Source organism: Gorilla gorilla, chromosome 11, assembly GCF_029281585.2.
Source record: "Gorilla gorilla gorilla isolate KB3781 chromosome 11, NHGRI_mGorGor1-v2.1_pri, whole genome shotgun sequence".
Taxonomy (NCBI): domain Eukaryota; kingdom Metazoa; phylum Chordata; class Mammalia; order Primates; family Hominidae; genus Gorilla; species Gorilla gorilla.
Window position 1 is genome coordinate 20,460,358 of NC_073235.2, and position 25,985 is coordinate 20,486,342.

General features: G+C 43.4%; 1 protein-coding gene across 1 annotated transcript in view; it reads left to right on the plus strand.

The window, feature by feature from the left end:
- The window catches only part of MARCO (macrophage receptor with collagenous structure), a 52,234-nt gene that overhangs the window by 9,116 nt on the left and 17,133 nt on the right, over positions 1-25,985 (plus strand). The window contains exons 2-6 of the mRNA XM_004031668.5: positions 17,815-17,916; positions 18,768-18,992; positions 20,155-20,190; positions 22,889-22,996; positions 23,077-23,121. Coding sequence (XP_004031716.3) covers positions 17,815-17,916; positions 18,768-18,992; positions 20,155-20,190; positions 22,889-22,996; positions 23,077-23,121 — 516 coding nt within the window. The remainder of the gene's footprint in view (positions 1-17,814; positions 17,917-18,767; positions 18,993-20,154; positions 20,191-22,888; positions 22,997-23,076; positions 23,122-25,985) is intronic.

The window sequence follows — 25,985 nt, forward strand, 5'->3', positions numbered from 1 at the left end:
AACTAAGATTTAGATCCCGTGTTAGGAAACCTACTGAGTTAAGGGAATTTTCAGTGGCTAACGTTAAATCACTTTTTCTAACAGAATAGCCTCATACCTTAAGATTCTTGAGTCAGTGAGCTACCTTTTAGCTTTTGGGTTTTGTTGTTTGTTTGTTTGACTTAGGTTAGTTCTGACTTGATGAGGTGTGCTCACAATGAGGTTTCCTCTAAAAGTTATTTTTCTACTTTGTTCTGTTAGCAAAGCAGTTGCTGCTACAGATTGAATGCATTTGGGCCATCTGCGGGTTGCTGGGTTAAGGATTTTTTATTAGAAAGGCTACGGGTTGTCAGTGGCCTCAGTGCTTTCGGGCTATGCCCCTGTTTACACTGACAACAAAGTGGTATTGGAGTGTTATAGGGTCATGGAGAAGACCTTCAATTATCAATTACAAGTTTTAAATTTACCCTGGCTTTTAAATGACTAGGGTACAGTTTTCTCTTTACTACTTCCGTCTCTCTCTTTCTGTCTCTTTCTTTGACTCTGTCTCTCTCTCTTTTACTCCCTCTTTATCTCTCTGTCTCTTTCTCTCACTCTCTGATTCTCCATCTCTCTCTTTCTCTTTCTTTCTCTTTCTCTTTGACTCCCTCTTTGTCTCTCCGCCTCTCTCTCTTTCTCTCCCTTATTTTCCTCTCCCAGTTTCTCTCTCCTCTCTGCTGGTCTTTCCCTGCCTCTGCCAGCCACTTATGTTGCTGCTCTCCCTTCTCCTTCCCCTTCCCGTAGGGGAGCAACCAGCAGGAGTGGAGCTTAGCCTCTTTCTTACCCCTTTCTTACCTCTTTCAGGGGAGTTCTGAATATTTTTCTTACTACCGGAGGTTTGTGTGAGGTTCAACCACCTGAAATTTGCAGAAGGTTCAACCCCTCAAACCAGGGATGTCTTGCCTTGCCTGTCCTGGAAGGCTCAACCCCTCAAACCAGTGGGTGTCTTGCCTTGCCTGCCCTGGGAGGTTGACCTGGTTTTTCCCTTCCCCTCTCTGAAGGTCCCTTGCACACTTCCCACTTGTGTTGTCCTCTCTGGCCCCTCCCCCAAGGGAGAATTAGGCCCCTTTTAGTGTTGGCGTGCAGGTATAAATCCCATGGCAGGATCCGCCCTAAGCCATATGAGGTAGCTACGGAACCGCAGAGAGGACCCACTCACTCCATCCAGCAGTAGGACTTGTCACCATCCACACAAACAACACCGCAAGCAGGGTTATCTGTGATCATTCACGCACACGCACATTTAGCCCTCCAGAATTTCATGACCAGGGAAGTACTTTACCGGCTCCTGTGGCTTTGCCTTCCTTGGTCTGTGCACAAAGTCGTCGCTGTAGTATGTGAGGATCCTTTAAGCTAGGTTGCTGGCCAGTTTCTTTCTGCATTGCTGAGAGCTCGGGTTATTCCTCGCACCAGGTGGGTCTTGGTCCCTTACCCCTGAGGCCACCGCAAGAGGTGGTGTGGCGCCTCCTCATGAAAGAGGACTAGAGACGCCCCCGGAGGAGAATGTATCCCCACACGATTGCCACCAAAATTGTCAGAAATATCAAAATTGTTAGAAATAGATAATTGGTGCCGCAAAGGAAAGTCAGCACAGAGACAAAAGATCTCTCAGCAAGGCCATCTTTACTTTCTGCAGAAAGGGTGCTCAATTGCAGATGGAACAATGGCAGGAGAACACTTGAACAAAGGAAAAGCAGACATATTTATCCCTTACACATTTGGGTTGTCCTTGCTGCTTGTCTTGTATCCGTTGGCTGGAGCAGGACCTCACAATCTTAAACTGATATCCGATTTGCTAATAGCCTACAACTTTCCTAAATAGGTAAGTACAGGCAAGAGCAAAGAAGTTGGTTACAAAAGTTTTAAGGAAGCAATAAGATTTCCAAATAAGGAAGGGTCATAGGCTGTGAGCTGAAACGGGCCTGTGAGCACATTCAACAGTTACATAGGCTAGGGCTTAACAGAGAGTTATTAACACAAAGCAAGGAGGCTTGAAGAAAGTTAGTCCTCAAAAGAAACCATCATTTCCAACACACAATTTATTCTTCAACAAGAAGGAAAACTTTGAAGAGGAAACTTTTTACTTTCTACGTTTGGTGTGATTGTCAGTTCTATTATGCTTTTAATTTGGTTTCCATTTATTGTTAGTATATAGAAATGTGGTTGATTTTTGTGTGTTGATCTTGTGTCTTCCAACTTTGTGAATTTATTTATTCATTCAAAAAGTTTTCTGGAGGTGGGGGGAACGATGGTGGATGAGAGGCGGGACTAGATTTCCGCTCCAGACAGAGCAGCATGCAGAGGCTTGCATTGTGAATTTTAGCTCCATATCAACTGCAAGAACAAACCAGCAATCCTGAGAGGATCCACAGACCCTCTGAAGGAAGCGGACTGCTCCTGAAGGACCCAGTAGACACCCCAAATACTGCGAGCGCCCCAGCCATGTAAGTGGAAAAGGGAGACCCTCGTCTCCTGAACACACACCCTCACTGGAGAAGATGAAGGTCTGTTTGCAGGAGAAGTTTCTGACTTTACCTGGAGCTAATCAAGTTAGAGAGCTGAGCCAAGTGAAATACAGGGGTGGGGGAAGCAGCAGAAAGGCCCTGGGAGCTTGCTGGATCCCCAAGCAGCCCACTCCTGGCTGGCACCACAGGAATCCATCAGGAAGGTGGCCAGAGGGGCGGGGGTAAAACTCCACAGGGAGAAAGGATTCTCTAGCTGAACTTTGTAACAATTTGAACAGGGTGAGAAGCCTCCTGACCAGAACTCAGGGGAGGGTGCGAATCCAGCTTGCAGACTTCACAGGCAGGAGAAGAACTAAAGCCCTTGTCTTTGGCAGCTGGGAGGCAGAGAAAGCCTCAGGCAAGTTTTCAAGGCTGTCTCCCCCTCCCCCTGGAAACACACTTGGGGCTGTTGCTGGGGGCACAGTGGGAGTAAGACTGGCCCTTTGGTTTGTGTGGGAGCTGGGTGAGGCCTGTGACTGCCGGCTTTCCCCCACTTCCCTGACAACCTGCATGACTCAGCAGAGGCAGCCATAATCCTCCTAGGTACGCAACTCCAGTGACCTGGGAATCTCACCCCTATCCCCCACGGCAGCTGCAGCAAGACCTGCCGAAGGAGACTCTGAGATCATACATGCCTAGCCCCACCCCTGGACCTGATGGTCCTTCCCTACCTGCCCTGGTGGCAGAAGACAAAGGACATGTGATATTGGGAGTTCTAGGGCCACACCCACTGCCAGTCCCCCTCCACACTACTACAGCTGATGCTTTCTGGAAATTGCTACCTCCTGGCAGGCCAACCAGCACAAAAATAGAGCATTAAACCACCAAAGCTAAGGACCCTCACAGAGTCCACTGCACCCTCTGCTGCGTCCGCTGGAACAGGTGCTGGTATCCACAGCTAAGAGGCCCTTAGTTGGTTCACATCAGAGGACTTTGTGCAGACAACCCCCAGTATCACCAGTACCAGCCTGGAGCTGGGTAAAGTTGCTGGGTGGCTAGACCCAGAAGAGAGACAAAAATCACTGCAGTTTGACTCACAGGAAGCCACATCCACAGGAAAACAGGGAGAATACTACATCAAGGGAACACCCCGTGGGACAAAAAAATCTGAACAGCAATCTTCAGCCCCAGACTTCCCTCTGACAGAACCTACCCAAATGAGAAGGAACTAGAAAACCAACCCTGGTAATATGACGAAACAAGGCTCATCAACACCACACCCCCAACCCCCGCCCTGCCAAAAATAGAAAAAAAAAATCACACTAGTTCACCAGCAATGGATCCAAGCCAAGAATAAATCCCTGATTTACCTGAAAAAAAATTCAGGAGGTTAGTTATTAAGCTAATCAGGGAGGGACCAGGGAAAGGTGAAGCCCAATGCAAGGAAATCCAAAAAATTATATGAGAAGTGAAGGGAGAAATACTCAAGAAAATAGATAGTTTAAATAAAAAAACAATAAAAATTCAGGAAACTTTGGACACACTTTTAGAGATGTGAAATGCTCTGGAAAGTCTCAGTGATAGAATTGGATAAGTAGAAGAAAGAAATGCAGAGCTCAAAGACAAGGTCTTTGAATTAACCCAATCCAACAAAGACAAAGAAAAAAGAGTAAAAAAATATGAACAAAGCCTCCAAGAAGTCTGGAATTATGGTAAACAACCACACCTAAGAATAATTGATGTTCCTGAGGAAAAAGACAATTGTAAAAGCTTGGAAAACATACTTGGGGGAATAATCAAGGAAAACTTTCCTGGCCTTCCCAGAGACTTAGACATGGAAACACAAGAAGCACAAAGAAGACCTGGGAAATTCGTTGCAAAAAGATCTTCCCCTAGACACATTGTCATCAGGTTATCTAAAGTTAAGATGAAGGAAAGAGTCTTAAGAGCTGTGAGACAGAAGCACCAGGTAACCTATAAAGGAAAACCTATCAGATTAACAGCAGATTTCTCAGCAGAAACCCTACAAGCTAGAAGGGATTGGGGCCCTATCTTCTGCCTCCTCGAACAAAACAATTATCAGCCAAGAATTTTGTATCCAGCAAAACTAAGCATCATATATGAAGGAAAGACACGGTCATTTTCTGCCAAGCAAATGCTGAGATAATTCGCCATGGCCAAGCCACCACAACAAGAACTGCTAAAAACTTGAACTGTTTAAATCTGTTTAAATCTTGAAACAAATCCCAGAAATACATCAAAACAGAATCTCTTTAAGGCATATATCACACAGGACCTATAAAACAAAAATATAAGTTAAAAAGCAAAATCAAAAAACCAAAATGAAACAAAGTACAGGCAACAAAAAGCATGATGAATGCAATGGTACCTCACATTTCAATACTAGCATTAAATATAAATGGCCTAAATGCTCTACTTAAAAGATACAGAACTGCAGAATGGATAAGAAGTCAACAACCAACTACCTGCTAACTTCAGGAGACTCACCTAACACATAAGGACTCACATAAACTTAAAATAAAGGGGTGGAGAAAGGCATTTCATGCAAATGGACACCAAAAGTGAGCAGGGGTAGCTATTCTTATATCAGACAAAACAATCTTTAAAGTAACAGAGGTTAAAAGAGACAAAAAGGGACATTATGTAATGGTAAAAGTCCTTGTCCAACAGGAAGATATCACAATCCCAAACATTTATGCACCTAACACTGGAGCTCTCAAATTTATAAAACAATTACTAATAGACCTAAGAAATGAGATGGACAGCAACACAATAATAGTGAGGTACTTCAATACTCCACTGACAGCACAGGAGGGTCATCAAGACAGAAAGTCAAGAAAGAAACAATGGATTTAAACTATACTTTTGAGCAAATGGACTTAGCAGATATATAGAGAACATTTCATCCAACAACCAAAGAATACACATTCTATTCAACAGTGCATGGAACTTTCTCCAAGAGAGACCATATGATAGGCCATAAAATGATCCTCAATAAATTTAAGAAAATTGAAATTATATCAAGCATTCTCTCAGATCACAGTGGACTAAAACTGGAAATCAATTCCAAAAGGAACCTTCAAAACCATGCAAATACATGGAAATCAAATAACCTGCTACTGAATGAGGATTGGGTCAAAAATGAAATCAAGATGGAAATTTAAAAATTCTTTGAACTGAATGACAATAATGACACAACCTATCAAAACCTCTGGGATACAGCTAAGGTGTTGCTAAGAGGAAAGTTCATACTCCTAAAGATCTACATCAAAAAGTCTGAAAGAGCACAGACAATCTAAGGTCACACCTCAAGGAACTAGAGAAACAAGAACAAACCAAATGCAAACCCAGCAGAAGAAAGGAAGTAACCAAGATCAGAGCAGAACTAAATAAAATTGAAACAAAAAAATACAAAAGATAAATGAAACAAAAAGCTGGTTCTTTAAAATATAAACAAAATTGATAGACCATTAACAAGATAAACGAAGGAAAGAAGAGAGAAAAACCAAATAACCTCATTAAGAAACAAAACAGGATATATTACAACTGACACCATTGAAATGCAAAAGATCATTCAAGGCTACTATGAACACATTTACTCACATAAACTAGAAAACCTAGAAGAGATGGATAAATTCCTGGAAAAATACAACGTTCCTAGCTTAAATCAGGAAGAATTAGATACCCTGAACAGACCAATAGCAAGCAGCGAGATTGTTTGGTAATTTAAAAATTACCCCCCAAAAACAAACAAACAAACAGTCCAGGACCAGACAGATTCACAGCAGAATTCTATCAGACATTAAAAGAAGAATACTAAGGTACCAATCCTTTTGACACTATTCCACAAGACAGAGAAAGAAGGAACCCTCCCTAATTCATTCTATGAAGCCTTCATTACCCTAACACCAAAACCAGGAAAGGACACAACCAAAAAAGAAAACTACAGACCAATATCCTTGATGAACATAGATGTGAAAATCCTTAACAAAATACTAGTTATGGTGGATATCATAAAGATAATCCACCATGGATCAAGTGGGTTTCATAGCAGGGGTGCAGGGATGGTTTAACATTCCCAGGTCAATAAATGTGATACACCACATAAACAGAATTAAAAACAAAAATCACATGATCATTTCAATAGATGCAGAAAAAGCATTCGATAAAATCCAGCATCCCTTTATGATTAAAACCCTCAGTAAAATCAGCATACAAGGGATATAGCTTAATGTAATAAAGGCCATCTATGACAAACCCACAGACAACATAATACTGAATGGGGAAAAATGGAAAGCATTCCCTCTGAGAACGGGAAGAAGATAAGGATGCTCACTCTCACCACTCCTCTTCAACATAGTGCTGAAAGTCCTAGCCAGAGCAATCAGACAAGATTTAAAAAAAAGGGCATCCAAATCGGTAAAGAGGAAATCAAACTGTCCCTTTTTGCTGATGATATGACTGCTTACTTTGAAAACCCTAAGGGCTCCTCCAGAAAGCTCCTAGAACTAATAAAAGAATTCAGCAAAGTTTCTGGATACAAGATTAATGTACACAAATCAATAGCTCTTCCTTACACCAACAGTGACCAATCAGAGAATCAAATCAAGAACTCAATCACTTTTGCAATAGCTGCAAAAAAAAAAATACAATACTTAGGAAGATACGTAACAAAGGAGTCAAAAGACCTCTTCAAAGAAAATTATAAAACACTGCTGAAAGAATCATAGATGATACAAACAAATGGAAACACATCCCATGCTCATGGATGGGTAGAAACAATAATGTGAAAATAATCATACTGCCAAAAGCAATCTACAAATTCAATGCAATCCCCATCAAAATACCACCATCATTCTTCACAGAGTTAGAAAAAACAATTCTAAAATTCATATGGAACCAAAAAAGAGCAGGCATAGCCAAAACAAGACTAAGCAAAAAGAACAAATCTGGAGGCATCACACTATCTGATTTCAAACTATACTATAAGGCCACAGTCACCAAAACAGTGTGGTACCAGTATAAAAAATAGGCACATAGACCAATGGAAAAGAACAGAGAACCCAGAAATAAACCCAAATACTTAAAGCAAACAAAAATATAAAGTGGGGAAAGGACACCCTTTTCAACAAATGGTGCTGGAATAATTGGCTAGCCACATATAGGAGAATGAAACTTGATCCTCCTCTCTCACCTTATACAAAAATCAACTCAAGATGGATTAAGGACTTAAACCAAAGACCTGAAACTGTAAACATTATAGAAGATAACATTGGGAAAACCCTTCTAGACATTGGCTTAAGCAAAGATTTCATGACCAAGAACCCAAAAGTAAATGCAATAAAAACAAAGATAAATAGCTGGGACCTAATTAAACTAAAGAGCTTTTGCACGGCAAAAGGAACAGTCAGCAGAGTAAACAGACAACCCATAGAGTGGGAGAAAATCTTCACAAATCTATACATCTGACAAAGGATTAATGTCCAGAATCTACAACAAACTCAAACAAATCAGTAAGAAAAAAAATTCCATCAAAAAGTGGGCTAAGGATATGAAAAAACAATTCTCAAAAGAAGATGTACAAATGGCCAAGTGACATGTGAAAAAATGCTCAACATCACTAATGATCAGGGAAATGCAAATCAAAACCACAGTGTGATACTACCTTACTCCTCCAAGAATGGCCATAAAAAAAAAATCAAAAAACCATAGATGTTGGCATGGATGTGGTGATCAGGGAACACTTCTACACTGCTGGTGGGAATGTAAACTAGGACAGCTGCTACGGAAAACAGTGTGGAGATTCCTTAAAGAAGTAAAAGTAGAAATACCACTTGATTCAGCAATCCTGCTACTGGGTATCTACCAGGAGGAAAAGAAGTCACTATTTGAAAAAGATACTTGCACATGCATGTTTATAGCAGCAGCACAATTCACAATTGCAAGATCATGGAACCCCAACAAGTGGATAAAGAAACTGTGGTGTATATATGATGGAATACTACTCAGCCATAAAGAGGAATGAATTAACAGCATTTTCAGTGACCTGGATGAGATTGGAGACTATTATTCTAAGTGAAGTAACTCAGGAATGGAAAACCAAACATCATATGTTATCACTGATATGAGGGAGCTAAGCCATGAAGGCATAAGAACGATATAGTGGACTTTGGGGACTTGGAGGGAAGAGTGGGAGGGTGGTGAAAGATAAAAGACTACAAATACAGTGCAATGTATACTGCTTGGGTGATGGGTGCACCAAAATCTCACATATCACCACTAAAGAACTTCCTCATGTAACCAAATACAACCTATACCCCAATAACTTATGGAAAAATAAAATAAAATAATAATAATAATAAATAAAAATAAAACTTTTTTTGTAGATTTTGTGGAATGGTTTATGTAGATGGTCATGTACTCTACAAATAAGAATATTTTAATTTCTTTCTTTCCAAACTGTATGCCTTTTATTTCTTTTTCTTGCCTTACTGCTCTGGCTAGAACTTTCCAGTGCTATGTTGAATAAGAAGGCAAGAACATATATCCTTGCCTTGTTTCGAATCTTAAGGGAAAAGTGTCTTGTCTTTCACCATTAAGTATGATGTTAGCTTTAGATAGTTTGTAGATGCAATTTTTTAAGTTGAGGAAGTTCTCCTCTATTTCTAGTTTGCTGAGAATTTTTATTGTGAGTTTATTATTTGTTATGAGTCGTAGTTTTGAATTATAATGATGAGAGTTTTACTATGAATTGGATTTTGGCAAGTGCTTTTTCTGCACCAATTTTATGGTTTTTCTTCTTTAGCTTGCTGATCTGGTGGAATATATTGAATAATTTTAAAATATTGAACCATCCTTGCATATCTGGAATAAATCCCACTTTGTTGTGGCATATAATTTTTTAAATATATTGCTTGATATTATTTACTAACTTTTTTATGGAAGTTTTTTTTGAAATTTTTATTTCTATTTTAAGTTCCAGGGTACATGTGCAGAATGTGCAGGTTTGTTACACAGGTAAATGTATGCCATGGTAGTTTGCTGCACCCATCAACCCATCACCTAGATATTAAGCTCAGAATGCATGAGCTATTATTCCTAATGCTCTCCCCATACCCCCACCCCCTGACTGGCCCCAGTGTGTGTTGTTCCCCTCCTTGTGTCCACGTGTTCTCATTGTTCAGCTCCCACTTATAAGTGAGAACATGCAGTGTTTGGTTTTCTGTTCCCACATTAGTTTTCTGAGGATAATGGCTTCCAGCTCCATCCATGTCCCTGCAAAGGACATGATCTCATTCCTTTTCATGGCTGCACAGTATTCCCTGGAGTAAGTGTACCACATTTTCTTTATCCAGTCTATCATTGATGGATGTTTGGGTTGATTCCATGTCTTTGTTATTGTGAAGAGTGCTGCAATGAACATACATGTGCCATATATCTTTATAATAGAATGGTTTGTAATGGGATTGCTGGGTCAAATGGTATTTCTGGTTGTAGATCTTTGAGGAAACACCACACTGTCTTCCACAATGGTTGAACTAATTTACATTCCCACCAACAGTGTAAAAGTGTTCCTATTTCTCTGGAATCTCACCAGCATCTGCTATTTCTTGACTTTTTAATAATCCCCATTCTGACTGATGTGAGATGATATCTCGTTGTGGTTTTGATTTTCATTTCTCTAATGATCAGTGATGTTGAACTTTCTTTTCTTACATATGTTGGCTACATGAATGTCTTCTTTTGAGAAGTGTCTGTTCATGTCCCTTATTCACTTTTTAATGAGGTTGTTTCTTTTCTTGTAAATTTGTTCAAGTTCCTTGTAGATTCTGAATATTAGACCTTTGTCAGATGGATAGATTGCAAAAATTTTCTCTCACTCTGTAGGTTGCCTGTTCACTTTGATGATAGTGTCTTTTGCTGTGCAAAAGCTCTTTAGTTTAATTAGATCCCATTTGTCAATTTTTGCTTTTGTTGCAGTTGCTTTTGGCAATTTCCTCATGAAATCTTTGCCCATGCCTATGTCCTGAATGGTATTGCCTAGATTTTCTTCCAGGGTTTTTATAGTTTTGGGTTTTACATTTAAGTCTTTAATCCATCTTGAGTTAATTTTTGTATAAGATGTAAGAAAGGGATCCAGTTTCAGTTTTCTGCATATGGCTAGCCAGTTTTCCCAGCACCATTTATTAAATAGGAGATCCTTTCCCCATTGCTTGTTTTTGTCAGGTTTGTTGAAGATCAGATGGTTGTAGATGTGCAGTCTTATTTCTGAGTTGTCTATTCTGTTCCATTAGTCTATGTGTCTGTTTTGGTACCAGTACTATGCTGTTTTGGTTACTGTAGACTTGTAGAATAGTTTGAAGTCTGGTAGTGTGATGCCTCCAGCTCTATTCTTTTTGCTTAGGATTTTCTTGGATATACAAGCTCTTTTTTGGTTCTGTATAATTTTGAGACAGTTTCTTCTAATTCTGTGAAGAATGTCAGTGGTAGTTTAATGGGAAATGTGTTGAATCTATAAATTACTTTGGGCAGTATGGTCATTTTCATGATATTGATTCTTCCTATTTATGAGTATGAAATGTTTTTCCATTTGTTCACGTCCTCTCTGATTTCCTTGAGCAGCAGTTGTAGTTCTCCTTGAAGAGGTCCTTCACGTCCTCTATTAACTGTATTCCTAGGTATTTTATTCTCTTTGTAGCAATTGTGAATGGAAGTTCATTCACAATTTTGTTCTCTGCTTGCCTTTTACTGAAGATTTTTGTGTCAAAGTTCATGAAATAGTTTTGTTTGTTTCTTTCTTTCTTTTTACTGGACTATCTTTGATTTTCATATTAGGATCATTCTGACCTCATAAAATGAGTTAGAAAGTGTTTCTTCCTTTTCTGTAAGAGGTTGTGTAAAACTGATGCTAACTCTTCTTTAAATGTTTATTACGATATGTTGGTAAAACTATCTGGGCCTGAATATTTCTTTTCTGGGAGCTTTTAAATTAAAATTTAGATTTATTTAACGATTATAGATATTCAGATTATCTATTTCACCTTGGCTGAGTTTTGGTAGTTTGTGGCTTTTCAGGAACTAGCCTATTTCCTTTAAATTGTGAGCATAAAGTTAGTGATAGTATTTTCTTATTTTCTTTTTAATGGCTGCAGGATCTGCAGTGATAGCACCTGTTTCATTTCTGATACTGGCTATCCGTGTCTTCTTTCATTTTTATTTTTGTCAGTCTTGCTAGAGATTTGCCAATTTTATTGACTTTGTTCAAAGAGCTAGCTTTTGTTTCATTGATTTTTCTCTATCTTCCTATTTTAAATTTTATTTATTTATATTCTTATCTTTATTATTTCCTTTTCTGGTGATTAGGAATTATTTTGTTCTTTTCTAATTTCTTAAGGAAAAAACTTAGTGTGTTGATTGGAGGCCTTTTTTATTTTTGGTGTAAGCAGTTCGTGCTATAAATTTTCTTTTCAGAGCTGCTTTTTTTATCCCATAAATTTTAATATATTGTATTTTCATTTCCTTTCATTTGTATTTTTAAAATTTTTTTGATGCTCTCTTAATGACCCATGCATTATATAGAAGTCCTTTTTTAACTGTTCCAAATGTTTGGAGATTTTCCTGTTGCCTATCCATTGTAGATTTTTATTTTTATTGCATTATTGGCAAATAAGGTATTCTGTATGACCTTGGCTTTTTTTCATTTGGTTGAAATTTGTTTTATGACCTAGGATATGGTCTATTTTGGTGAATGTTCCATGTGTCCTTGAAAAGGTTGTACATTCTGCTGTTGCTACCTGGAGTATTCTGTGTGTTCATTAGATACTATCAGTCAGTCGTGTTAGTGTTTAGTTCTTCTGTAACTTTGCAGAGTTTCTATCAATTGCTGAAACTATGTGTTAAAGTCTCAACTATAATTGTGTATTGTCTATTTCTTTTTTCAGTTAAATCAGTTTTTGCTTCATGTATTTTGAAGTTCTATTGTTTGATTTCTTATTTATAGCACATTGTTGGATTACGTTTTTTAATACAGTTTGGCAATATCTGTCCTCTGATTTAGACCATTTATACTGAAAGTAATTATTGATATGTCAGTGCTTAAATTGGCCATCTTATTGTGTGTTTTCTGTTTTTTCTTTGTTTCCCATTCATGTATTTCTCTTTTCTTGCCTTCCTGTGGATTATCTGAACAATTTTTGGAATTCCATTTTGATTTATTTATAGTGTTTTTTATTGAATAGTTTTCTTAATGGTTTCTCTGCTTATTGCAATATATATATGGAACTTATCACAGCCTGGCTATTGCAATATATATACGGAGCATATCAACATTTTACCATTTTGAGTCAAGTGTAGAAATCTTACTTTCATTTATGTTCTTTAGCCTTCTCCACTTTTTAAATATAATTGTCATTTTCTATTACATTCACTGAACACCACATCAGGTGGTATAATTTTTGTGTTAAAAATCAAATGTGATTTTTAAAACTCATGAGGAGAAGGATGCTGTAGTATATATCCCTATTTTTACTTGTTCTATTATTCTCTTTCTTTTTTGAAATTCTAGTTTACTATATCATTTCCTTTCTGTTAGGGGAAGCTCCTCTAGTCATTCTTTAAAATTAGTTCTGCCAGCAAAAGATTCTCTTCATTTCTCTTCCTCTCAGAGTGTCCTTATTTCTTGTCCATTCCCACAGTGTATTTTTATTGGCAATTTAATTCCTGGTTGACAATTCTTCTTTTTCAGAACACAAAATAAGCTGTACCACTTACATCTGGTCTCCATAGTTTCTGATGAGAAATCTTCTGTCATTCAAATTGGTATTCCTGGCCAGGCACAGTGGCTCATGCCTGTAATCCCAGCATCTTGGGAGGGTGAGGCAGGTGGATCTCTTGAGGTCAGGAATTCGAGACCAGCCTGGACATCATAGTGAAACCCTGTATCTACTAAAAATATAAAAATTAGCTGGGCGTGGTGGCGTTCACCTGTAATCACAACTACTTGGGAGGCTGAGGCACAAGAATCACTTGAACCCAGGAGATGGAGGTTGAAGCAAGCAGAGATCATGCCAGTACACTCCAGCCTGGGCGACAGAGTGAGATACCACCTCAAAAAAAAAAAAAGTATTCCTTTATAAGTAATGTGCCATTTGTCTCTGGCTGCTTTCTAGATTTTTCCTTTTTCTTTAGATGTTTAATTTTCTCTGCCTTTTTATGTTTTCAATTTTTTAGTTATGATGTGTCTTGATATGGATTTCTTTGAGTTTATCATGTTTGCGATTTTGACAGTTTCTTTAATCTGTAGGTTTAGATCTTCCACAAAATTCGGGAAATTTTTAGCTGTTATTTCTTTGAATATTTTTTAAGCCTCACACTTTTTCTAGGAATTAAATGATGTGAATTGTAGGTGTTTTGTTACTGGCCCACAGGTCTCTGAGGCTCTGTTCATGTGTGTTTGTTTGTTTTCCCAGCTGATTTTCTGTTTTTCATATGTGTCATTTCTATTGTTCTATCATCGAGTTAACTGATTCTTTCCTCTGTCACATCTATTACACTATTCAGCTCATCTACCGAGTCTTTTTTCTTTAATTGGTATTTTTTTAGTTCAATAGTTTCCATTTGGTTCTTTTTTTATATGTTATACTATTTTGGTGAGCTTTTAAAAAATTTGTTTCAAGAATAGTTTTAATGGCTCACTAAGGCATTTTGTTACAGCTGCTTTAAAATTCTTGTGGAATAGTTTTAACATCTGTGTCATCTCAGTGCTGGTATCTCTTGACTGTCTCCTCTCATCTGAGTTGTGATTTTCTCTATTCTTGGTATGATGAGTGATTTTCCATTATATAATGGATGTTTTGTATAGTATGTTAGGAGATTCTGGGTCCTATTTAAAACTTCTATTTTAGTAGACAGTCACAGAGTCACACAGTTTAGGTTTATTATGTAGGTTCTGGCCTACTTGTGTGGGCTATGGTACAATGACAATTTAGTTTTCAGAGCCCTGTCCATGTTATTTTGATCCACTTTGTTTACCTGGTGCCATTAGTTCTTGCTGGTCCCCTGCTGGTCCTTCCTGCAGGGCAGAAGGCACGTTCCAGTACTGCCTGGTGCTATCAGGTAGGAAGTGAGATACATCAGGCCCAAAGGGAAGACATCACTTCTCTGGGCCTGCTCACCAGGCAGCCCAGTGCTACGGTAGAGTGGGGACACCTGCTCAATGTCCACTAGTGTTATAGCATGGGAGGAGGACACCCTACCAGCACTACCTGCTACCCCAGGAGGTGGCAGACCTGGAAAGACTAGAATTTGTGTGCAGGCTTTTTCTCTTCATTGGGATCTTTTATAGACTTGAAACATTATTTTTATTTTCCTCTGGAGCTATGTTTTCATTGTGGGTCAGATAATAGAGCTGTCAAATTTCTGAAACCTGCTTGCCTAAAATCTTTGCCCATACTCATCAAGGTTTACTCCAGGGAAGCCCATTCTTATTTACTAGCAGCTGTTTTTATCCTCTCATATCAAGCAGCTCTTCCTCTTTGGTCAAACCTGATCCAGAATAGGTGTTTTCTTTATAGTTTCTTCTACCCTCTAAGAGATGAAATGAACAGTGTAGAGGCTAAAGACTTCATCAGACCCTCCATTTTGTACAGAATGAGTTATATAGGTCTACAGGCTCAACATTCCCAGTTTCTAAAATACTTTGCCTCTGTGCCAGGTGGTAGCTCTGAATTTAAAAAGCATTCTGGGCCTGGATGGCTATCCATGAACTACTATCACAGTATTACCATACCTTATTTTTTCTCATTGTATCCTTACTCACATGCCTTCCACCATGCTCTGACCATACGGTTTTAAAATATCTGTATTTTCCATGCTTGCTCCAGCCTCTGACCTCTGTAATACCTGTGTCTCTGAAGCACAATTTACCTTTCCATTCCCATGATGTTTGTTTCATAAAATTTAGCGCTGTCTAAAAACAGTGCTGTCCATGACACTGTATTTGCCAATTTGCCGTCCACCACCTTGTGTTAAATGTGAGGCTCCCCTCGTGTGTTACTTGTCTTCATCATGATGGTTGCATGAATACATGAGGCCCTGAGTTGCATTCCTGATGTTCTTTCAACACTTCTAACTCTGCACATGTTCAGCACCCAAACCTCTGTAGCCAGTCATTCATTCATCTATTCAGTCATCATCTTCCCAGCATATTGTGTGCCAGATACCACGTTGGTGCTGGAATACAGCTCAAAGAGCTTCCAGGCCATTTGGGGAGACAGAGACAAAAACATACACAATCCAGGGTGATCAGTGCTATGGCAGAGAGAGAAACAGAGTGATGTGGGAGAGCCAAGGGGGGTTCCACCCAGCCCAGAGGAACCAGAGAAGGTGTCCTGAAGCAGGACGGGCTCTACTGAACTTCCAAAGGATGAGCAGAAATTAGTCTTGTGAAAGGGAAGGAGCAGAGCCAGTATTCAGGGGACACACATTGCCCAAAGTCAGAAGAATGCCACCAATTGTCATCTGGCCTGGCCATTGGTCAGGATCCATGTGGAGGTGTGACATGGAACTGCAGCCACAGGAGAGCTGGCCAGACGGGCTTCAGGTGCCAGGTCGGGAGCAGGGAGCCCCCACTGAAGGGCTGAGAGCAGGGAATGACTTGGGCAGGTTATGTGTTGTGGGGCTTACTCAGGCTGCTGTGTGAGCCTGGATTCTGGGGGGTAGGGTGCAGAGGAGACGGGGCACTCCATGCTAAACTGAGTATAATCGAGTACCACTAGCTAAACAACCAACCCACCAACAAAACCACTCCTCTCTGTGCTGCCAGAGCTACCCCTAGACCATTGTTCATCTGGGCATTTCTCAAGCAGGGGTTCCTGCTGTGCAGGGGTTGGAAGGAATATCAGCAGGGTAAGCACAGGAGCTGTAGGCGATAGGAAAAGATCTGAGGTTTAAGTGCATCTGTCACAATAGTTAAAACCCACCTGCCCCTATCACAAAAGCAAACATGGTTGGGCACACATTCCCTTGGGCTCCTTCATTATTGTCTGTTTCCCTTTCAGGTGTTCCCTTGGGGCCCATTTCAACTGGATCTTTCCTAGGGGCAGTGGTCAGTGCAGGCTAGTGAGGCAAGCTCAGGCCTTGAAGCTAGACCAACCTGGGGTCATATGCCTGCTGTGTCACCTGCCACCTTAACTTTTTAACTCCAGCTCTCTCCTCTGTAAAGGAGTGTAACCATGCCTACCTTGCAGGGTTGCTGCAATGGTTAGAGATGATGTTGGTAAATGCCTGGTGTGGAATAGGTGCTCATTTAATGTGAACAGTAGGAACTGCAGGGCCTTCTGCAGTCTGGGGCCCTCCCTTTAATACCCCTAAACAAGACAGAGTAACAGCTGACGAAAGACTAGAGTCAGGACTTCCAGGCAAGAAATATTACAGCCTCTTTTGTAATGTCGCAAACTGGAAACAGCTCATTAAAAGGGAAATGTTAGCATGAACTGTGGCTTTTGTCTCTAAGGAATATTAGGCAGCTAATCTCTCTCTACAAAGAAAACTAGGAAAATGTTCATGAAAATCTTTCACTGTGAAAAGCAATGTGTGGTATTTTATGTACTATGATATCATTTGTAAGATTAAAAGAAAAAAAGGCTTTCTCAGACTATATGGGTTTGTAGGATTTCTGGGCAGGAGGGATGGGAGGAAGACCACACCCCAGAGTGCTAATAGAGATTATCTCATCAGGTTAGGACCTTAGGGGGTTGAGGGATGATTATTAACCCTTGTCATGCCCTGTACATTATTTGATAAAATATATCAAGCATGTTTTACTTTTATAATTTACAAATCTTAAGGAAAAAAAAGACCTAGACATGAATTCCAGATCTGCTTCTTATAACCTAATAAGTTATTTAATTTCTCCAAGTCTCACTACTTGTTTGCCAAATGGGAACAACCCTCCTCCTCCCAGAGTTTTGAAATTTAAACACATTAATTAATAATTTATTCCACAAACAGAGATTGAGAACCCAATGGGGCCAGGCACCATGCTGGGGCTTCACCAGTGAACAAGGTTGATATGACACCTTTTCCAGCAAATGATATATGGCACAGATGTTTATTTGCCCAGCCACACAGATGAGTGACCAACAGTGGCAATTTTTGCTTTGTGGCAAGAAAGAGGATTGGGGGATGATTTGGGAGTCATGAGCTTTTGGTGTCTTTCCCAGCTGACCTCACAGGGTGCCCCCTGCTCACATGGAGTAGGGCCTGGAGCAGGCAGGGACTTCCTGTGCTGTGTTCTCTGCAGCAGCCTCCTTCCTCCTGGCTTGTGTTTCAGTTCCAAAGCCCAAGAGGAGAAATGGGGTGAACTTCTCCCTAGCTGTGGTGGTCATCTACCTGATCCTGCTCACCGCTGGCGCTGGGCTGCTGGTGGTCCAAGGTAAAGCAGGCTTGGTCTTGTGTAGTCCCTCCTGGGGGGAGAGGGGTGACCCAGCTGGGCCCCTCAGATGAAGGGCTCAGGTTGAGTGGAGAGCCTCGGGCCACTGCTCCCATCTGCTGGGAGAGAGTCTCAGCCCCTGGCAGCCACAGTGATGAGAGGAGCAAAGAAGGAGTGTATGTTGTGTGTATGTGTGCCTGAGGGAGGGAGAGAGAGAGACATTGAGAATGCTCTTGTGAGCCTATGTGTCTAAGCAGTGAAAGACATAATAGTTTCACACGGGGATGACACACACATCTGACATCTAAGACTCCCAGCCTCTGAGTGGGAAGGGCTTTGCTGATCCAAGTGTCCATTTGAACATGATTTTACTTTTGAAGTATTCCCAATCTAAAGGTTAAAGTCATGAAGTCATTCCACGAGCAGACACTGAAGTCACTCCAGAACGCTGAATGAGCAGTTGTCATAAACACGTCATGTGTGTATTAAGATCACACACGAATGCTGCTTGCACATATTTAGGTCAGACCAGCATGTTAGCTGTCACGCATCTACACCCAGAGCATGCAGGAAGGTCTTAACTGCCTGAAGGTTGGAGATTGATTGTGGATGCAGTAGGCACAGCTTTAGGCCACGCAGAAATGTTTTGTGGATGTGCAATATCATGCCTGAGTGTGGAGCGCACATGGTCAAGATGTAGAAAAGGCTGTGTGCTCACGCTAGGTCCTGACAGCACATGGAATTTGTGTTTACAAATTCAGGGCCTGTAGAAGTTATGCACACATGACACAAGAATGTCAGGGATATGCTCAAATGCCTCAGTCCCTAAAAGAATGCTGTGGGGTGGGGCCCAGTTCTGAATCTGCAGGCGCGGCTCCGGGTCCTGGAGATGTATTTCCTCAATGACACTCTGGCGGCTGAGGACAGCCCGTCCTTCTCCTTGCTGCAGTCAACGCACCCTAGAGAACACCTGGCTCAGGGTGCATCGAGGCTGCAAGTCCTGCAGGCCCAACTCACCTGGGTCCGTGTCAGCCATGAGCACTTGCTGCAGCGGGTAGACAACTTCACTCAGAACCCAGGTTTGGCCTCCTCCCCTCTGGGTTGGGACTTCTCAACAGAGGTCTGGGAGACAGCGGGATCAGGAACCAGGAAATTAAGGACCCTGTCCAAGCAAAGTGTGACCTCCAAGAGCCAGGGACTTAGAGCAACCAGCTCAATGCCAAGTCTGAACCCAGAGTCCCCACATGGATCCAGAATGTCTGGGAGGGAGGGTAAAACACAGAGCTTGGGGCGGTTCCCTGGACCACTCCCCCACAGCTGACTTACACTGACATGAGGTTGGGGAGAGAGCAACTGAAGGCACCAAACTAGTTCAGACAATGTGGGGACTTTGTGGGGAGGAGGACACCCGGACCTGCTGGGGGAAAGGTGGTGACTTGGGTGGTAGGGCTGCAGGCTGGGGAAAATTGAGCCAAGGGTGAAAACCCCAGGGGTGCCCCTTCCCTCGGTGCTCTCAGGGCCTTGCAGCTGCACCCTCTCCTCTCTCAGCCTGCCCCAAAATGGGAAGAGCCTCGCCCTCAGACAGTTTCAGCAAAACCAGCTGCTAGGTGTGGCTCAACTGTTGTAGGGTTTACCCTGTGACACAGAGCTCCAGCCCCAGCAGGGTTCCTTGCTCTGGGCCCTGTGTGAGCTGAGGCTTAGGAGGGTGATCCCATGGCTAGGTCCTGTGACCAAGGGGTACGCCCAGCACAGGACCCAGGAGGCCAATCCCTCCAGAGGCTGTGGCCTCCCCAGGGAGAAAAGACGAAGACTGAGTGGGGGTGTGAGGAGGGGCGATAGCTGTGGGCAGATGGAAGGAGTCCAGGTTCAGACACTCAGACACCGTGGGAGTGTCTCTTCCTTCCTTGAAATGTGAAGGAGCTCATTTTGACCAATACGAAGGGGTTCTACCTCCTCAGGCTGGTTTGAAGCAACCTCCTTTCCCCACCTCCAAGGCTCCCAGGGATCTACAGTTCTCGGGGTGCAGTCCGCTAGTTGCAGCTAAGCATCTGGCTCTTTCCAAGGACTCTTTCCCAAAAATCAGCCAGGTGCTTGGCTCCTGTTTTCCAAACCCCCACAGTCTGATGGGAGCCCCACACAGAAGGGCTTACCCTCCCACTGCAGAACCTGGGCACTCTCAGTTGGGGCTTGGGCCAAGGGTACCCCACAGCTCAGCTGCAGCTCACTCTCCTTCCCTTGCAGGGATGTTCGGAATCAAAGGTGAACAAGGCGCCCCAGGTAGGTTCATTTCCACTCACACCCACCCTGCTCTTTCCCCAAAACCTCCCCAAAAGGGCCCCTTGGCCTGTGCCATTCTGGGTCTGGACAGCTGACCCTAGCTTACCTTCCCCTGTCTCCACAGCCTCCTTTGTCTTCAGCTGGGTCTTCTCTCTGTTCCCGGAACTTAATTGGACTCCCAGACCCTGGGCTGTCATCCCCCTCCTTACTTAAAGAGGCTTCCTCTCTCCACTTCCCCATCCAAATCTAGCTACCTTCCCAGGCCAGACCAGGCATCATCTGGCTGCCAGAGCAGCCTCTCTTCTGGTTTCCTGTAAGCACTCCTTCCAGGTGACTCTTACCTACCACATACATAGCACTTCCCACCAGAGGTGCTGTGCTCATTTCCATGGTGTCTCACTCCTCTCTCCTACAGGGCAGTAATGATGGGAGGCAGGTGTCATGGAGGCGCAGGCTGTGCGGTCAGGCCGATCTGAGTTCTAATCCTGGGCCTGGGGCTTACTGGCGGTGTGACTCTGGGTCAGTTACTTAAGTTTTCTGGAGCCTCAGCCACTCACCTGTGTAGGAAGCAGTGGAGATAATCTGACTCGCCTTACAGAGTTGCTGTAGGACTCAAGGGAGTGCAAAAGCTGTCTGACAACGGCATGTACTCTCTGAGGACAAGGCTATGGCTTGTTTGCCTTTTCTTCCATCCTCAACCCACATGTGTTGTGTTACACACACGCTTCACTCACAGCCCTGTTCCATTTCATCAGCTGAGTGGTTGAAATTTCCCCCTGAGGATAAATATACATGCCATTTTTGGGACAGAATCCTTTGGTCCCATAATATTTCAAGGGTGGCCCAAATCACACCATTGGCCAGGGAGGGTTTTGAGGCAGCCTTGCAAAGTGATGGAAGCAGGGACTTGGGAGACTGGTGGACCTACAGAAAATCCTGGATCTGCCCCTGTAAACTGTGTGGCCTTGAGCAAGTCACCTAACGTTTCTGAGCTCTATGTCCTCCGCCGTAAGATGGAGATATGGTAGGACCTCCTAGGATAGGTGTCAGGATAAAACAATAAATGTAAACCTCTTAGTCCAGTGTCCAGCAAAGAGCAAGTACTCGATGTTCTTGTCTTCGTTATTATTATGACTATTATTTGCTATTGTTATATATGGTTGTTATTCTGTTATTCTTGAGAAAACTAAATGCTGCTGCTAGGAGAGCCTCCAGCCTGATGAATGCTGGCTCCTCTCCTTTAAGGAGGGGCAGTTTCAACAATTTCAATTGCTTTTGCTGACAGAATCAATGCTTAAACTTCTTCTCAACCCAATGGGTTCAGTACAACCTTCAAAATCTGCCTGTCACCCGCCCTAGGCACAGTGCTGCCCACCTCACCCCAGAGCACAGAACATGGCTTCTATGGCTCTCTCTCTCTCTGTATGAGTATAGATGTGCGTACATAGAGGAAAACTCCAACTCTCTCTCTCCATGTCTCTCCCTCTGTCTTTCTGAATATTGATGTATGTACATAGAGAAAAACCCCAACTATCTCTCTCCATGTCTCCCTCTCTCTCTCTCTCTCTCTGAATATAGATGTATATACATAGAGAAAATCTCCAACTCTCACTCTCCATGTCTTTCTCAGTCTCTCTCTGTCTCTGACTTCTGCCTCTCTCTCTCTCTCTCTGAATATAGATGTATATGCATAGAGAAAATCTCCAACTCTCACTCTCCATGTCTTTCTCAGTCTCTCTCTGTCTCTGACTTCTGTCTCTCTCTCTCTCTCTCTCTTCCCACTCTTTCTTTTTGTGCCCAGAAACCAGAAACAGGAAACTTCTTCCAGCAGCTGGGGCTATAGAAGTGTCGGCTCCTCCTCGGACAACACCTGCCTCTCCAGATTCCCCGCCCATCACCCTTTCCCACCCAGGGAGGCTGTGTTCTCTCCCCTTCCCCATGGCTTACTTTGCCTGGTCAAGACTTCCCAGAGGTTCTTTTGTTGAAAGGGCTCCAGAGACAAATAGGTGGGTGGGGGAGGAGGGCTGGGTGTGGAACCCAGAAGTCATGGTCTCACTGGAGGCAGCCTGCCTGTGGAACTGCCTTCCCACGCAGGCTGCCTGGAACACAGTCAGGGGAACTGCTCCTCAGCCAAGCTTCAGGGAAGGGGCTTGCGAAACCCACTTGCCTCTCTGTTTCTCTCCCCTATCCATCCTGGACTTCTTTCCTTCCTCCCAACAAATACCTATTGAAAGTTCCATGAGGATGAGAAGTCGCATAGGCACTGGGGATCCAGACATGAAGAAGACAGACAAGGCCCTGCCCTTGTTAGCCTTCCTGTGAGCTTGCCTTGTGTGTTTTCCATGATGGTCCCCACGTGGTAATCTCAGGACATCCCTGTGTAATTAGTACACTAATTCCATCTTACCGATGAGGGAGCTGAGGCTCAAAATGATGATGTAACTTGCACAAGGTCACCCAGCTAAAGGGGCAGTGCTAACACCTGCTCCTAGGGCTGTGACTCAGTGTCTCTCTTTTGCTTTCTAGGCCATGGGTTTCTTGCAGGAGGAGCTCTGCCTTCTTTCCTTCTTTCCACACAGTTGGCTCATCCCCATGCTCAGTGAACGTTTGTTGAATGAATCACCATGTAAGTGATTGCATGGCGTTGTTGCCCCATCTTGTTGGCTGACTCATTAGTGTCTCTGCTCCTCTTCCTCAGGTCTTCAAGGTCACAAGGGGGCCATGGGCATGCCTGGTGCCCCTGGCCCGCCGGGGCCACCTGCTGAGAAGGGAGCCAAGGGGGCTGCGGGACGAGATGGAGCAACAGGTACCGGTCTTTTTCTTCTGACCCTTAATCATTTTCCTCCTCCTTCTCTGGCTTCACTCTGAATTCTCTTTCCCTTCTAGGCCCCCCGGGACCCCAAGGCCCACCGGGAGTCAAGGGAGAGGCGGGTGAGTAGGTGCTGGGTATGTACCCAGAAATACACAGCAAGTTTCTCAGAGCGACTGCTGTGGGCTGCAGACGCAGCCTCCCTCCAGAGTCTGGATCTCTGAGGGGTCTGTAGGTGAACGGAGGCCTGGTGGGAGACCCCAGAGGGGCTGAGAGGCTGGGAAGCACCCTTTCTGGTGGCCAGAGTAGGGCTGGGCAGCAGCCCTCAGGGGCAGGTATGGCTAGATGGCCTTCATCCTGGATGGGGCTGGGGGGTGTGACTCCTACCCCCTCCTCTGTGTGGGAATGTAAGTCTGCCAGTGCCACTTCGGAAAGTTGGCCTCCTTGGTCCAACAAGGAATCTGGTGTCAGGCACATGCACCTCCACCTTGGACTAGCTCTGTGCCCTTGGGAATGTTTCCTGATGTTCCCAAAGAAACCGAGCCTCAGTTTCTTTTTCTGTGATTGGGAATGAGAGGGCTGCAGAGGGCTGCCAGGGGGATTAGAGACAATGACACAAAGCTCATGATCGTTGCTTGGAAAGTATTAGTTTCCATTTTTTTAGACTGTTGCCTAATTCTGCCCAGCCATCTTATTAATATAAATGGGTTCACGGGGCCCGGTCAGAGAATGGGGGGCCCAGAGCTGTCCCTCCCCAGGGACAAACCCAAACATCAGTTTTCCATTCCACTCTGCTCCCATCCACCCTTCATTTAGAAACTCCAACTTGCAAATTCCGCAAGGGGTTGAGGCTGCTGGGATGTGAAGATGCAAAGACATTAAGACCTTTGCTAGACAAAGGGCAGATGAGAGGATTTACAAGGGAGTGGGGAGTAAACACAGCAGGTCTCTAAGCCGCCAGGCTGCTAAGGCAGAAAGAAAACACCACCAGTCACAAGAAAGGAAACTTGTTAGGAGGGAGAATCCTCCAGAAATTGATTTTGGGAAGGAATTTAATAGAAGGGACCCCAAAGAGCCTATTGATCTGTGTCCAGCAGGGGGTTTTCTGAGGAGGGTTTAAGCAGGGAGGATAGGCAGACCATAAGAAGGAAGGTTTATGGTGCAGTCAGAGGTGTGCACACGCATTCACACCACACACACTCACACTCATGTCTGAGGGCACATCTGTGCACATACTTGCATTCTCACACTCACGCACCAATGTAATCACACTCATGCACACACATGCACTCACATACACACATATACTCATGCACATATATGCACTCACATACACACATATACTCATGCACACCCGTGTCTGAGCACACATCTATGTACATATTTGCATTCTTACACTTGCACAAGTACAATCACACTTGTGCACATATGCACATGCTCACACACATTTGCAGACATTCGCACCCCCCATGCACACACACTCACACTCAGCCTGTGGGGGCTTGAGCAGAGCAGGCTCACTCAGAGGGGAGTGGGTCTCCCTCCATCCTCTTTCCTCCGAGAGAGAGGGACTCAGGCTAGGTGCCTGAAACTCACCAGAGTGGAGCCACTGAGGCTGGCTTGAAGGGAAAAGCCAGAAGCCTGAGGAGCACAGTCATTTCCTTCAAGAAGGAATAGAGCTGGAGCCTCCCCTTCTCTTTAGGACTCTGACAGGTAGGCACATCACACAGCCCTGACAGAGGGCTCAGAGCAGGACTGTGCAATCACTAGCACTAAAACCAGGCAACCCCTTTTTCAGCCCAAATCATCTGGAACCCACATACATGAAACAGATCCACAAAGTAGGCTGTTGTGGTTCCATAGAGAGTGTGGAGTCCAGAGCCCATCTGCACTTTCTGCTTCGGCCCCACTGGCATCCTCAGGAAAAGCTTGTGTAATTCAGCAACTCACTTAGAGCCTCTCTATATACACCCACCTCCTCTCACCCCTCTCCTTCCCATCCTTTTCCACTTTGCCTCCTGGATCCCTCAATTTCCCCTCATAGTCTCACCATTTCTCTCCCCAACAGATCCCTCCCTGCCCCTGCCCCTGCCCCAGGAACACCCAGCACCTCCAGTCTGTACTCCATATGCTAGCCTTGGATACCTGGGCCATGTGGGTGGGAATCACCATTTCTCAATTCCAATTTTGTCTTAGAACACTAATTATGCATCTGCTGAGGACAGGTAGTCATTAGCAGCCCCATTTTACAGATGAGAAAATTCAGATGCAGAATACTTAAGTGACTTTTCCAAAGTCATCAGCCTGAGGAGTGACAGAGCTACAATTCAAACACACTTGCCTGACTCTAAAGCCTTTCCTGCACTGCCATGCAGGACATATTCCTAGGTGCTGTTCTGGACCTTTGGGAAGAGAGCTGTCTTAGCCTGTTTTGTGTCACTACTACAGAATACCTGAGACTGGGTAATTTACACAGAATAGAGGTTTACTTAGCTTATGATTCTGAAGGCTGGGAAGTTCAAGATTGGGCAGCTATCTCTGGCAGCTTCTGGTGAGGGCCTTGTGTTGAGTCAAAATGTGGTGGAGAAATGGAACTAGCTCTCTTGGTAACTAATCTAGTCTCACAAGAGCAGGAACTCACTCCATCTTGCCAGATGGGATTAATCTCTTCATAAGGGATCTGTCTTTGTGACCCAAACACCTCTCCACTAGGACCTGCTGCATTAAGGACCAGGCTTCCAATGCATGAACTTTTGAGGGACACTTTCACGCCATAGCAAGAGCAAACACTGCCTGGAACTGCCAGGGACTCTGCTGGTTGTGTTTGTGCAATCATATGTGTGTGATTGTGTGTGTGCATGTGTGTGAAAAAGAGAGAGAGAGAGAGTGAGAGTGAGAGAGAGAGAAAGATCTCCTTCTGGGAACCTTGCTCAACTAAGGGAATCTAGAATGTCAGCTGATTAAAGACATTTTAGACATTCTCAGG